This window comes from Lissotriton helveticus, chromosome 12, assembly GCF_964261635.1.
Source record: "Lissotriton helveticus chromosome 12, aLisHel1.1, whole genome shotgun sequence".
NCBI classification, from domain to species: Eukaryota; Metazoa; Chordata; class Amphibia; order Caudata; family Salamandridae; genus Lissotriton; species Lissotriton helveticus.
In genome coordinates, this window is record NC_136073.1 from 450,261,343 (window position 1) to 450,276,376 (window position 15,034).

Below are 15,034 nucleotides of genomic sequence, written 5' to 3' on the forward strand. Positions count from 1 at the left end.
CATAAAATCCTGAGGATTGGGTAGAAAATACGAATGCTATAGGCATGGCTCAATATGGGTTCAAAGAGGGGCTTGGCACACAACAGCAATGTCTGATTTTACACTAGTTGATTAAAAAAGATACAATCGCTAAGAGGGGGACACTTTCTCTCTCATTTATGGACCTCAGCAGTGCCTTTGATTGGGTTAAGTAAACCAAGCTGTGGTACATCTTCCTTGATGCAGTCTTACTCTAACGTACCCCGGAAGGCCTTTGAGGGTTAATTGATAATTTTATTATTTTCATGGACAACTTGGATCTCAAGACCAAATCTTGAAAACTCATCATATGGTCTGTGTTCCACGAACCTGCCAAACTAGATTATCTCTAGTAAAGGAAAGCACATATTGAAGGTTACTTATTTTCCTTATTTGGGAGTTACCTATAACTCCAACAGCACATGGCGCCATTGTATCTCAAACAGATCCCCTGAATGTAACCACTCTATCAGCACTCTGCTTGATTTGGCAAGGAACATTGGGAGTTAACCCACTTTATTTATCCTTGAAATTTATAAACCCAATTGTCTACTAGTCTTGAGCTGCTATATGGGATTATTGCAAGAGTTCCAAACTACAGCAGGAAGAGAACTGCTTCTATGGACACCTGCTAGGTCTATCTCCGTCAAGCCCCTACTGTTGCCTCAATGAGGAACTGGGTTTTACTTACAAAGTGTACCATATTAAATTGGCCCCTTTGCTGGATTTCTTTATGGGGAAATCTGTATGCTAGCTTCAACCAAAATGTCATTTTGTACTGTTTACCAGTTGACCAGGGCTATAAAATACCCTGGCAGCAATATATTGAGAGCATAACTAAAGCCATCTGCTGATCAGATTGGTATCATTTCACTGAGCTTTTTGTCAACGTGGAAGCCACAAGCGCAAAAAAAGTTTTTTAGAGGTCTCCTATGCTAATAGAGAGGGGAAGGCGATGGAGAAAGGTACAATGTAACTTTATGACATCACCCAAACATGTGAGGGCATAGAACCCTATTTAACCATGGTTAAAAACTTTTGGGAAGTGTCGCTTGTGACAAAATTTCACCTGGGTATGATTAGGATCTACATTTTCTCAGGAGTGGCCCATGCAGGTAAGAGTGGTGGGGTGGGGTTGAGGGGGAGTTGACTGCCGACGAGGTAAAATATAATAAAACCACTTACCTTGCGCTCGCCACATCACGAGTCGGTGATGCGGCGAACGCAAGGTAAGTGGTTTCCTTTTTTGTTTACTTTATTTACCTCAACGTCATCTGTCGACTTTACCCCCACATCCCCACCCCACCCCACCACTGTTACCTGCACGGGATGCTTCTGCCTTTTCTTCCCACTGGATTAATTTGATTCAGCGTCTATTTTACAAAGCCTTTGTTTGATGAAATCTGCCCTCAGATATACATTTTGTTTTCTTTTATCAATATGATGAACCTATTAAACAACAATATCTTTTGATTAAGGCAAATTCAAGTATAAAACTGCATTTTATTTCCTGCAAACTCTGTGTAATTCAATGGCCTGCTATGAGGTGGGGTGCTTTTTAAAAAATGCAGTCCAACACAATTCAATTAATTATTGAAATTCTCTTCTATTCCTATGTGTTAAATTATAATAAATGTTTTTTTTTGTTAATTTGAACTTATTTATTCTACCTGTTTTTGCTTTTAGGATTATTTAATAATAATCAAAGATTTATGATGATGATGATGATGATGAAAGAGGGTTTGGGTTTCCCTCACTAATCCTGTGATATCTAATAGGATTTATCTTTACTCAGATCGCATCACACTCAAGTAATGCTTAGTGGGTTGTGGAGTGCTTGCCGTCCATCGGGTTGTCTGTCTTTTGTTGGCATATCGACTTAGTCTTTGGTGCCACGGTGTCTAGAAAACCCATTTCTGGGCCATGTTTTAGAAAGGAATCCAGAAGAATATCAGTTTCATGTTGCATCTGTGATGTAATAAAAGGATTACGTGACTCACCATCACCAAAACCTAATCTGAACACAAATGGGACCACCCTTAAAATGCCTTGACATTGATAGACAGCCCATCTAACTAATGGCAAACTACGAAACACAAATGAAAGCAAATGTTTGAAGGAGGCTGAAGCAAAGCCCACACTTGTTCTGTATTCCTCACTGTATATTTTTAAACAATTGATAACAATGGGATGTCTATACAAATAAGCTGTTTCTAGCTGAATCTCATATTTTCTACCTATGTGCTAACATCTTTGCAAGGAGAATCTAAGCCTGTTTGATGCGTGATATATATGCAGATGCACTGTGTAATGTGCTATTACAATTGTTAAATGCAAGGAACACCCATTAGTCAGAAAAACATAACCTAAGTTGGGTCATACCAGTTTAACCTATCCACTGTGGTCATAACAGATGTGTATTAGTACCCTTGCTCAAGATGATTTCATTGTCTAATTTCACTGGTGTAACATAAACATAAATACAGAAAAGGCGTAATGTCTATACTGCAAAATGTATCTGAGCTTAAGGAAGCACATCTCCACATTTTGAACGTAAACGACTCAAGAGTAAACTTCGCAACCTACAATGCACAGAGTAAATGTATTCATGGCAGTCAATTTAATGTTGTTAGTTGCAACATCCTTTGAAGGTTATTGTTTGAAACTATTTGCTGGGCATTCAAGAAAAGTACATGCAGCAGATGTATTCAGTCACAGAAATGTTTAAATGGTAGACAATTTTAAATGTCATGGCTTGCTCTGTACTGAAAGTCTGTTTAATTTTTTCTAACAAAACAGACACTAATTTATTGTGCTATTTGTGTTTTTTTCCAGACGGCACAGACAGTATTGCTTGTGGTTGCTGTGTTCTTGATATCCTGGATGCCACACCACATCATCTCTTTATGGGTAGTGTACAGGGAGTTCCCACTGAATGATGCCTCGTTTATCTTTCGCATTATCTCCCACTGCCTAGCTTATGGTAATTCGTGCATCAACCCGATCATCTATGCTTTTCTTTCGGAGAACTTTCGTAAGGCATGCCACCAAGTTTTCACCTGTAAATTCTTATTACGACCACCCCCTGAGGAGAAAGTGGTAAGAATTCGCATGGAGAACTTTTCAATGACACACTCAACAACTAATGTGTGAACTCCTCGTAAACAAGAAACAAGACCTAATTCAATAAGCAATGCTCTATTCATCTCAACAGAGGATTGAAGGAGGAATGTTCAACCAGGACCATGTTTGGAGATATGCATATCGTTCATTGATTAAGTTGGTGAAGCTCAATTTGTGGCTCTGACCATATAAAACTGGCCTGCAGCACACAATCTGATACATTTCACACACTTCAGAAACAGTAGAAGCATTGGTCTCCTGATTACTACTATGGGTGCAAAGGAACCCAGGATATATGCAGGAAAGGACAGATATCAAGTGGGAACTTCAGAGTTTTCTTCTTAGTCCAATGGTTCTCTTAGACGATCAAACGTTCAGTACCATTAAACAATGAAGTTGATGGTTACAGTATCAAGAATGGCAAAATATAATCATGAGTCATTCTGAATGGAAGCAAAATGTGAAACCTCTAAAAGTATCAATCACATTATGTGGGAGTTGGAGAACACCACGACATGAGCACATGAAATACATTAAAGTCTGTTAAGCTTGTCACCTGTACATTCCTCCTAGAGTGGCCCCCTCAAGGTGTTGTGGTACAATTCAACATGTAGAACCTTTCAATGGCATAGTCTTTGTGTGGAATAAGCAACATTTGTTTATTGGTCAATCAATACTCTAGAGAGCACTCTGAAGGACTGCAAAATAAATATCCAAGTAGGATTTGGTTTGGGGATTGTGCACTGAGGATAACTAACCTCTTAAAAACATGGCACTAAATCATATGTGTGAGTCTATATTTGACATAAAAAAGCTCTAGCCTAATTCAAGAGCTTTTTTAACTGTTATATGTTTTAGATGCTGCTATTGTAATTGCTTTTACAAATGCTTACTCTGTAGATGTGTCTCGTGTGTTTTTCATGGTGCCTGGATTTTAAGTGAGCATTTCAGATTTGGAAGACTGCTGATTTTCATCAGAGGCTTGTACAACACAAGAGTGGAATAAAAAACACATAAGACTGGAGAACCTCAGATCAGTATTAACAACGAGGGACTGTGGAACAGAGCCTGCAAAACGGCTCTAAAAAGACAGTGCTTAAAGGTGTTGCCAGAATCCTTTACGCCATTATTTTTATTGTCAATCTGCTTCACGTACAACTGTTTGCTGTTCTGAGAAAAAAACTGTATAGTTGTTAAATTCAGAAGATATTTTCATCTGAACTGTGAGCTTAATATGTTGTTGGAAATGTTAAATCTCTGTGTTCAAGTTTTGGGGCATTTTGATTTTGCAGGTCAATTATCACTGACTTAAGGATACAGAACAAAGGGGAGTAGCTTCAGCTTTAAGCCATTTAAAATGTAAAAAAAATGGGGATGTCTTTGATTTGCTCAACACCAGTTTTAGGATTTGGCGAGAAATTTGAATTCAAATGGATTATATTGAGTTATTAACAAACGTCTTACTTAATTAGCATTACATTGAAATAAATAGTAGACTTAAAGCAGTAAAAGTCACAGTTTAGTTATGACTTTTTTCAAGAACGTCAGAGCCAAGAAAGATAAGCATCGTTGACAATATATTTCTGATGTGAGTTGTGGACTGTCCTATTGCAATTATGAGGTGTACATTTTTGATAATATTCATAAGAGGGTGGGTTGGCATGGTGTTTATTGGAGTTTAAGGAAGGGTACAATATGGACTGCTGAACCTCCTGTGGTGCTGATTTATCCTTCTGCTGGTTGCTGCTCACCAGGGCCTTTGTAGTTCTGTGACATTGCCCAACCTGGTCAACCTTTCAGGGCTCCTCAGCAAACTTTGCAGGAAGGCGTTCTCATTTTATTTGACAATGTTGACTTTAAGCTCAATGTTCACTGTTATTTCTAAAGGTATTTGTGAATGTGAGGGAATGTCTAACAACAGGCTTACGCTGTTTTCATCTTCAGCCAAACATTTACTTTTGATGACTTGATAGAATAAACACAAAGAAAGAAAATTGTCTAACTTCAGAACAATTTATTAAGGTCATCATTACCAACAAACTCGTAAAGGATATGTTGTAACAATTTTCATTAAAGCAGTGTATGTCATATGTGAAATATCATTAATGCCACTTTCTCATATCACCATAGCGTTTTGTATGATTCACATGTTCACTTTTTGTGGCTCACGCTTTTCATGCCGGGGATTATCTAGATCTAACGTATTTATGGAAAAAAAGGATATCATAAGTTAGTAGCGCAATATGGTACCATACATCTGTGGAAGTTGCAGCACACAAATCATCGTGGATTTCAGGTTTTAAAGAAGTAAACAACTAAGATCAATTTACTGGGTGGCTCCATATCATCTGGGATGCACACCGTGTTCCAGTTAGAGGCTAACAAACCACTGCAATATGATAGCTTAGTCTAAGGGTTTTAATAAAGATGAACTAAGACTGCAACTTCCAAAATGCACTAGGTTGTAAAAGGAAAGCCTAGGACTGTAACATGTCTTAATTACATGAAGTCAACTAGAAACCCTAGTTTATCTAACAGGAATTTGGTATTCATCACCTACTTCTCTTCTCTTGCTAGCTAGGAAAGGACCGAGTCAATGATGGTTTTATTCTTAAGGTACTTTTCCTAACCTTTACAGGTAAATAGAAAAGTCTGTAAATTGTGTTGTAACTCACATCTGTCTAAGAAATGCCAGCTATCATGTTATCCCAAGAAGGGTCAAAGGTTCTGTAGTGGAATGGTCTACTTGTGTTGCATTACCCATTTGTGTCCAAAGTTAAAGTTGATGTTCAAACAGGTTTCAGTCAAAGTTTGTGGTGCCCATTTTGTACACAGATGTCCAATGGCATTGCAGGCATAGGGTAATGAGCAATATATTTTTGAATTCCTGCTATCATGTCAGATGTGGGTTTTTTTGAAATGTCTTAGGCACACGTATGCATTTACGGACACATACATTTTAGAGTATGTAATTAAAATATCATTTTGCAAACTCGTAAAATCATTGAGCACACAATAAAGATAATGCTGCATACTCAACATATATTAACATACAAAATCAAATGAAGGTGCAGATTGTCATAACTTGGGGGAAAGTGTAAAAGGCTAGACGGAGTCTGAAAAAAATGTACATGGAAGCAAGAGTGGCTAAACGAAACATCACCTGAATGTATATGGAATAGAGAATGGCTAAACGATACATCACCTGTGCCAGATGAGACAGAACCAGAGATCAGGGAAAGGAAAATGTCACCAGATATGGTGCAATGGGATTTGCTGGGAGAGGAATGTAGAGTTATTGGTGCTAATGTGAAACTCAAATCAAGATGAGAAAACTCAAATGAAGAGTCAAAGAAAGAAGAGCAGGAATAAATGAAAATGAAACAAAGAAGCCTCTTTTAGAATGTGGAAAATATTCCACGTAACAGGCAGTGAGAATTGCGTTGTGCTTTCAAGTGATGGAAATTATTTGGTGATGGTCCAGTGTGGAGAAAAGGCAGCAAGAGATGAACAAACAAAAGTTACTTAAGGCGTAACCCTAGGTTTCTACACCCACTCCAACACAGAATTGTGAGTGCCATGGACTAGATTAGAGTACATCATACTGGAGTATAGTGGAGTGACAAGACTTGGTGACTAAATATGCATTTGCCATGAGTACACTCCAAACATTTTCCAAATTCATAAGTCCCTTGTAAATGACAGATTGAGATGATCAAACATTTTGGGGACAGCTATTATAGTTTATGAGAGTAACTTTAGGGTTCTAGTTTCTGGATGGAACAAAGATTGGAAAATGGACTGAAAAATAAGGGAATCATAAATTGACAGAATGCATACATTTATTTTGTCTTCTCCAGTTCCTATTAATAAATGAGAGAGAGAAATGACAACAGAAGCTGGAAGGGCAGATGAGCTTAACATAGGCTAGGAATGAGATAGGAAAAGACCGGATATGCACAGAGCATCATTATAGTGGTGGTACCGATATAGAATGGGTTAAAGGAAGGGCAGGCGAGGGAAAGAAGTGAAAGAAGACAGCTGGCAGATGAAGGTACAAGGAGGCATCAGGTTTTTATTTCTCAATTTTGTTTTTATGTTATTTGTTTTTATTGGCACCTGTACTACCTAAAAACACTTTCAGGGTACTCACATTGATATAGATGTGAGGTAGATGGTATCAAGCTAGTTTGTCAGTCTTCGAGAAGGTAATGGTGCTGATGTTAACAAGGCACAGATTCTAACACTTTGCAGAAGAGACACATTTTCAGGTCAACATGGTACTTTCGGAAGTGAGAATCTATATGGAAGACAATGAGAATGGGAAAAGTAATGTGCTCATGAAGGAGTATCTTCCCAAACTGTTCGCATCATACCAGTGTCTAATCCGATGACATGAGAGCAAACAGTTTGCTTGACAGTGCAGTGCTTTGAGTCGGAAATGTTTTCAATTGAATCATCTGCTTGACCAGCCACCAGTGAAACACTCTCAGTTCAACGGTAATGTGGCCTGAGCGTTTCAAGGCAAGTCTTGATGTAGGTGCCATCAGTCTGTGCTTAGCCCTATGGAATCTTATGTATTGTGGCTTTGGTTGTGAATATCATCCTTGACCCACCTTCCAGCCAATATAGTTTCCTAGAAATGGGGGTGGTGCGAATGAATCTGAGTTGCCCAACAAGTTTATCACTGTGCCATGTTTTGAGTTTTCAAAAGCTAGTTAATCTAGTCCAAGAGCGATTTCGTTGCGAAGAGAACAGGTATTCCAGCGGGGACTATGAATTGCAGATAGGCGGATTGGTCAGGTGGCAAAATATCAGTGTTGGCGGGGATACATATGATGCAAAGAAATAATGCAGTGCATTTGAAGGTGACATCTTAAGACAAAGTGTGAGTGCGAGGAGAAGTAAAAAGAAGTGAAGGTAATTGCAAACCCTCTGCCAGTCGTTCCTTGCCACATCACCTCACATATAGAGCTCTCCACCTCTAGCCATCTGACCACCCCCTATCATCAACTATTCAATGAAAACTTAAAAATCATTCACTTTAAGCAGAATGTTCTAGAATTATGCTGATAGTGCTTCTCTGTCCAGACTAGTTCCTTGTACTTCTGCATGTTTTTAATAATTTGACTTTGTGCTGTTCAACTCTCATTTCGGAATATATTAATGTTATTAAATACATTTTTCATTTTTCTTTCTTTTATATCTGTCTGCACATCAACTGTACAGTGCTCTGCTGCATCCATGCTATGTCGTGATATACAGGGGCCTATTCACAAACTTAATTTTGTAATACATTTTGAAGTTCTGCAAAACATACTACAAAATGCAATTCACAAACCTATTATATGAGTAGCTTACACCTCCACCTTTCCAGTCTTTTTCTATGTAAAGATCTCCACCGCCCCCAGTGTGAAGTCTCTGCACAAGTAAATATACATTTCAGAAGTAAATGTGGGAGGCACAGAGGGGAGTGGCTGGTACAATGGGAATATTTACTACTAAAGAAGAGTGTTAACCAGACAAAGTAAGGAAGGGTTAAGGGAGGGTCAGGGAGGGGTTTATGGAGGGGCGTGTACAAAAGCACAAAGTCAATTGCAATTCACAAACTGCACTTCTAAAGTTGCTACAGCCGAAAGGGACCGAAAACAGTACTAAATTGCCTGAGCTCAGAGCTGAAGTAATCCAGCACCACAAATGGCCAGCTACTTATACTGCAACACCATTCCTGAGCAATCAATAGAGTTAAGGACTTAAAATAAAACCCAGTAGGAAATAATGTCAAATGAAATTAAACGGTTATACCTCTACTCCTCAGTTGATCAGAATTTGGGTTAGCCTGCCGTACCCTCCTGAAACCCATGTTTTTACTGTATGGAACTCGTCCCTGCATCGAGGCCTTGTCACTATGTTTTAACTCTGCTGGCATCACAGTTTTTGCCCGTTATTGGAAATTGTTTAACATATTGTGAAGCTCATTCCAGATCAGGAATGAGTTGATAGCTTGGAAGGTCATTCTATAACAAGATCACTGCAGGAAATCAAACAGTATAAGCTTCATTATTGAGACAAGGAGCACTGGTAGTTTGATCCTGAAATGTCGGTTCAATACCCCTCCTGCTTCCATTCAGCACACCGCTGTTACCTGAACATTACAATAAGAACAGCAACAGTTGTATTTTAACATTTAAACCAACTGTGCACTATGAACTCTGAACCATGTATAAGGGGTTTTTAGGTTATGTGAGAAAGAAGCACAGTAGAGCTGTCTTGGATAGCAAGTGATCCAGCGCCCCTATAGAAAATCTGTCTCAGCAACGCAACCCAACACCATGATACTCACCATTAATCATAAATCACTCACAAGGCCCATTAACTAACGAGGACAGATTTTGGGCAACTGAATCATGTGACCTAATTAATCAGAACCTATTCACAAACTATTTACACATTTATATACATCTGCAGTTTATCAACTCTTACCATGGTTTTTGTGCAAATAACATTTTAATTAAGTCACTAAGGTAAATGGATCAGCTGATGGTAACTAGACATGAATAAACAAGACCAGCTTGTCGTTTCAAAATCTAATTTAATTTACTTTATTGATCAAAGAAAGAGCATTTTTGAATTAGCTTTATTTTATTAGCATTTAAGCAGCATTTTATTGAGGAAAGGCATATTAGAGTGACATTTCAAAGAATAATCAATTAGCATGAGTTAAAGCAAAATGATCAGTTTCCAAACCCTAAGTTCTATTTTCCCTGTCTAAAACTCACTCCATCTAAAAAGAAAAGTCATTAAGGCCTACTATCTTTACGTGCGCCAAATGTCCGTCAGTACGTCACGCCCTTCAGGATTCGGAAAACGAGAAGCGCCCTCCTGCCCATGGGGGAAATTTTTATACCTTTCTGACTAGCTAAAGTAACTTATTTTGCATTCTTTTCTGGAAATCCAAACTTGTCATTGGCTGAGCCCTGTCAGTCCACCATTAGGTGATTCACTCCTGACCAAGTCCAAGCCTCATCATAAGCCCCTAGTGTTCTTAGATTCTCCATCCTTTTGGCTTCCTCGAAAATGTTACATTCGCCCAAGCACAAAACTTTACTTCCTAATCTTGGCAGGCAATTCGAACTTCCTGTCCTTGACTTTTCTCCAAGAACATATTCAACTCGACCAAAACGGCTTCTGCATTAGATGTTGATTGCTCAGCAAAAAGCTCTTCTTTTCTGCGCATGAGTGAAATCTTCACTCTGGTCAAGTTTTCTCATTCTTACCGGCACTGCCAACCATTTCTTAGGCCCATTCGAAAACTATTATTTAAACAAACACAAGACATCAATTAATTAAAGTATTGGGATTCATTCTGTTACCCACCCCCTTTGCTAATTATTAGCCCATTAATCAATGTTACCTAGCTGAAGCTGAAGCACATAGAACAGCGTTTATATTTACTTTTCTTCTTTTAGGCCATAAAGAATCCTCCATGAGCCAATGCCACATAAAGACAAAAAGACATAAGATAAGCACACACAAATAAGCACATGCTATTAATTAAACAGCTGCATTTAATACTGACAAAGACAATAGACAAAGTTAATTTATTATTTTTCACAAACTTGCAGTTGCAACATAGAGCACATATGTTAATCCTTTATGTCATGTAATGCATTTTAATCTAAGTTGATTAGTACATTTCAACATACTCTGATTAATACGGTTATAATATGGAAGTTTAACTTTGCGAGTCAGAAGAAAATATTATTCTGAACCTCGCTCCATCACAAGCGTAAATAAATGTTTGGCATTAATTTACCACTTATTGGTTCATAGAAGAACACCCTCATAAGATTCATCACTTCTGTATGTTTTTACTCTGGAATTAATTGTACTTTGTTTTATGTATAGGGGTTTTAATATGTGTGTATTTGTAAAGATTTTAATTATTCATATACAATAAACTACTACTTACGTAAACATATAAAATAATTAAAGATTAACGTTTAGTTATTAGTTATACATATAAAATAAATATAAGAAATTAATTGACATTAATATTTCACATAAAAATAGTTTACAAACGTTATCCACATTTCATAAACTTTTTTGTTTTTCCTATACTTTACTTTAGGGAAAATGTACCTATACTTTACCATAGGGACATCTCCACCGAGAGGTTGGAGATCTCTGCTTGGTAAAGTATAGGAAAAGTAAACAGGGCATTTGCAATGCAATAGGTCTCACCTTTGCGGGAGTTAGCACTTTTGGTATTGTAAATGACAATGGGCCATATGTATTAAGCAAATTCGCATTTGCAAAGGCCGAAATTCGCAGAATTTCGGCCTTTGCGACTGCGAATTTGCTACATGATATGTATTAAGCAAAATCTGGTGCAAAATAAGGAATCGCAAAATTTGTGATTCCTTATTTTGCAATTGCATTTAAGGAATCGCAAATTTTGCGATTCCTTAAATGCAATTAATGAAGCAAAAAAAAGTTGCAAAATGTCCTTAAGGAATCACAAATTACCACAAGTTGCGAATTCCTTGAAAAATGATCATTTTTGCATTTTTCAAAGTGCAATGTGATGCACATACATGTCTTTGGGGCATGTATGTGCGCCACATGTGCACCCATGCATATTTCAGGGGTACAACAGGGTGTCCTTTGGACACCCCTGCACCCTTGAAATTATTCTCAATTTGCGATTAGCAAATTGCGAATCGCAAATTGAGAATAATTTCCCATTCATTCCTATGGGCCTCCTGGCCCATGGGAATGAATGGGAAATTATTCCTTAATTGCGATTCGCAATTTGCTAATCGCAATTAAGGAATTTTAAGAAATCGCCAAAAAAAATGCGATTTTGTACATACATACCCATTTGCGATTCTCAAATAGCGATTTCTTAAAAATCGCTATTTGAGAATCGCAAATGGGTATCTTGATACATATGGCCCAATGTCTTTTATCTATGTGTTTTTGTTTGTAGTGTAGTGATGAATGTGGTTTGAAGTGGAAACATGCGGGTTGAATGGAATTGTTAGTTTAAATATGTTCGGGAGGTAACTGGAGCACTCAAATGAGACACCGTCACCCGTGAGAAAGTGCTAAAACAGTTGTTATAAGAATGAACCACGCCTGATTTTGAGGATACTATGGCACCTTGAAGAGAAGAAGCGAGGCCACCAGATTATAAAGTCAATGAAAATTAAGTGCACAGTCAACTTATGACAACTGCACTCCCCTTGAAGGGATGTGCCTGTGAACACTGATTGACATTAGCATTGTGCATTGGTTTTTATGAGTGATATGGAAAACACTTACTAGTTAAAAGAATCAAACACTTCATTGCCAAGACTAAGTAGCTAAACGAACTCCATTCTGCCACCAAAAGCTGTTCCATGACTGGATGGCCATCAAGGGCACCGACTCATGATTCAGCTTGCAGGATTGTAATTTATACATTCTCAGGTATATCCGCGAGGGTATTGAACAAAGGGTGGCACAGCACTCAAGTATGTAAATTATATGTGAGTGGAGCTTATTTTCCACAAGCACAATATAACAGGAAAGCACAATAAGTAAAAATGTTCTCAATTGAACAAAACACTGATAGATTTTGATTGTAGGTAAATAAATTCTTTATTCTTTTTCCATTGGCAAATTCCTAAAATTCGAGATTGCTGACGCGTTTCGTCCTCATGCGGACTTCTTTAGGGCTTTGCTGTAGTAAAAAATTTCTTGACATGAGATTTCTCAAGTGCAATCAAATCAAATAGCAGAACAAATCAATATGGAGCAAATCACACAAATACCTGTGTCGAAGTCCCTCCTCCTAATCTGAGGAGATCGTGCTTTACTTGAGTTTCTCTAACAGTAGTGATGTGGGATATGTATCTCCTGTGCGTCCAAGACGTCGTCTGGTTCTGATATCTGCGAGTGTAACAACCTGCTGTGCACAGGCACTTTGCCTGCAAAAAGGGTTGCAATATGACTGGTTTTCGACCAGCACCACCGGTATTTGATGTCCTGGATGGTACACAATTAAGCAAACTCACCCAAAGTCGGTATTTTAAGACTTTCTGTGTAGATGCTTTAAAGACCAGATATGAATAGACAGAGTTAAATGTGCTCTAGAGTTGCGTTAATAATCCCTGACCGATAATTAAAGTGAACAAAACGTAAGTCATGTTTCAAATCAATGCATGTGTTTTTTATCACAAGCAGCCTCGCCCCTATATTAAGGGTGGGTGAAAGGCCTACTATTCTCGACCATATACGAGCCAATACCCCTGATTACCCTCAGTAAATTGACTGAAGCCAGCTTCCATTTTGTGTTTTCCACAAGCACAATATAACAGGAAAGCACAAAAAGTCAAAATGTTCTCAATTGAACAAAACACTGATAGATTTTGATTGTAGGTAAATACATTCTTTATTCTTTTTCCATTGACAAATTCCTAAATTCGCGATTGCTGACGCGTTTCGTCCTCATGCGGACTTCTTCAGGGCTTTGCTGTAGTAAAAAATAACTTGACATGAGATTTCTCAAGTGCGATCAAATCAAATAGCAGAACAAATCAATATGGACCAAATCACCCAAATACCTGTGTCGAAGTCCCTCCTCCTTATCTGAGGAGATCGTGCTTTACTTGAGTTTCTCTAACAGTAGTGATGTGGGATATGTATCTCCTGTGCGTCCAAGACGTCGTCTGGTTCAGATATCCGCGAGTGTAACAACCTGCTGTGCACAGGCACTTTGCCTGCAAATAGGGTTGCCATATGACTGGTTTTCGACCAGCACCGCTGGTATTTGATGTCCTGGATGGTACCCAATTAAGCAAACTCACCCAATGTCGGTATTTTAAGACTTTCTGTGTAGATGCTTTAAAGACCAGATATGAATAGACAGAGTTAAATGTGCTCTAGAGTTGCGTTAATAATCCCTGACCGATAATTAAAGTGAACAAAACACAAGTCATGTTACAAATCAATGCATATGTTTTTGTCACGAGCAGCCTCGCCCCTATCTTAAGGGTGGGTGAAAGGCCTACTATTCTCGACCATATACGAGCCAATGCCCCTGATTACCCATCAGTAAATTGACTGAAGCCAGCTTCCATTTTGTGTTTTCCACAAGCACAATATAACAGGAAAGCACAATAAGTCAAAATGTTCTCAATTGAACAAAACACTGATAGATTTTGATTGTAGGTAAATAGATTCTTTATTCTTTTTCCATTGACAAATTCCTAAAATTCGAGATTGCTGACACGTTTCGTCCTCATGCGGACTTCTTCAGGGCTTTGCTGTAGTAAACAATTTCTTGACATGAGATTTCTCAAGTGCGATCAAATCAAATAGCAGAACAAATCAATATAGAGCAAATCACACAAATACCTGTGTCGAAGTCCCTCCTCCTAATCTGAGGAGATCGTGCTTTACTTGAGCTTCTCTAACAGTAGTGATGTGGGAAATGTATCTCCAGTGCGTCCAAGATGTCGCCTGGTTCTGATATCCGCGAGTGTAACAACCTGCTGTGCACAGGCACTTTGCCTGCAAATAGGGTTGCCATATGACTGGTTTTCGACCAGCACCACCGGTATTTGATGTCCTGGATGGTACCCAATTAAGCAAACTCACCCAAAGTCGGTATTTTAAGACTTTCTGTGTAGATATGAATAGACAGAGTTAAATATGCTCTAGAGTTGCGTTAATAATCCCTGACCGATAATTAAAGTGAACAAAACATAAGTCATGTTACAAATCAATGCATATGTTTTTTATCACGAGCAGCCTCGCCTATCTTAAGGGTGGGTGAAAGGCCTCCTATTCTCGACCATATACGACCCAATGCCCCTGATTACCCTCAGTAAATTGACTGAAGCCA

At 38.3% G+C, this 15,034-nt stretch overlaps 1 protein-coding gene across 1 annotated transcript in view; it reads left to right on the forward strand.

Moving 5' to 3' along the window:
- The window catches only part of LOC144797740 (galanin receptor type 1-like), an 815,702-nt gene extending 810,567 nt beyond the window's left edge, over positions 1 to 5,135 (forward strand). The window contains exon 3 of the mRNA XM_078668483.1: positions 2,854 to 5,135. Within this exon, the coding sequence (XP_078524609.1) occupies positions 2,854 to 3,171 (318 nt within the window). The 3' untranslated portion in view covers positions 3,172 to 5,135. The remainder of the gene's footprint in view (positions 1 to 2,853) is intronic.
- The last annotated feature ends 9,899 nt before the right edge of the window (positions 5,136 to 15,034 follow it).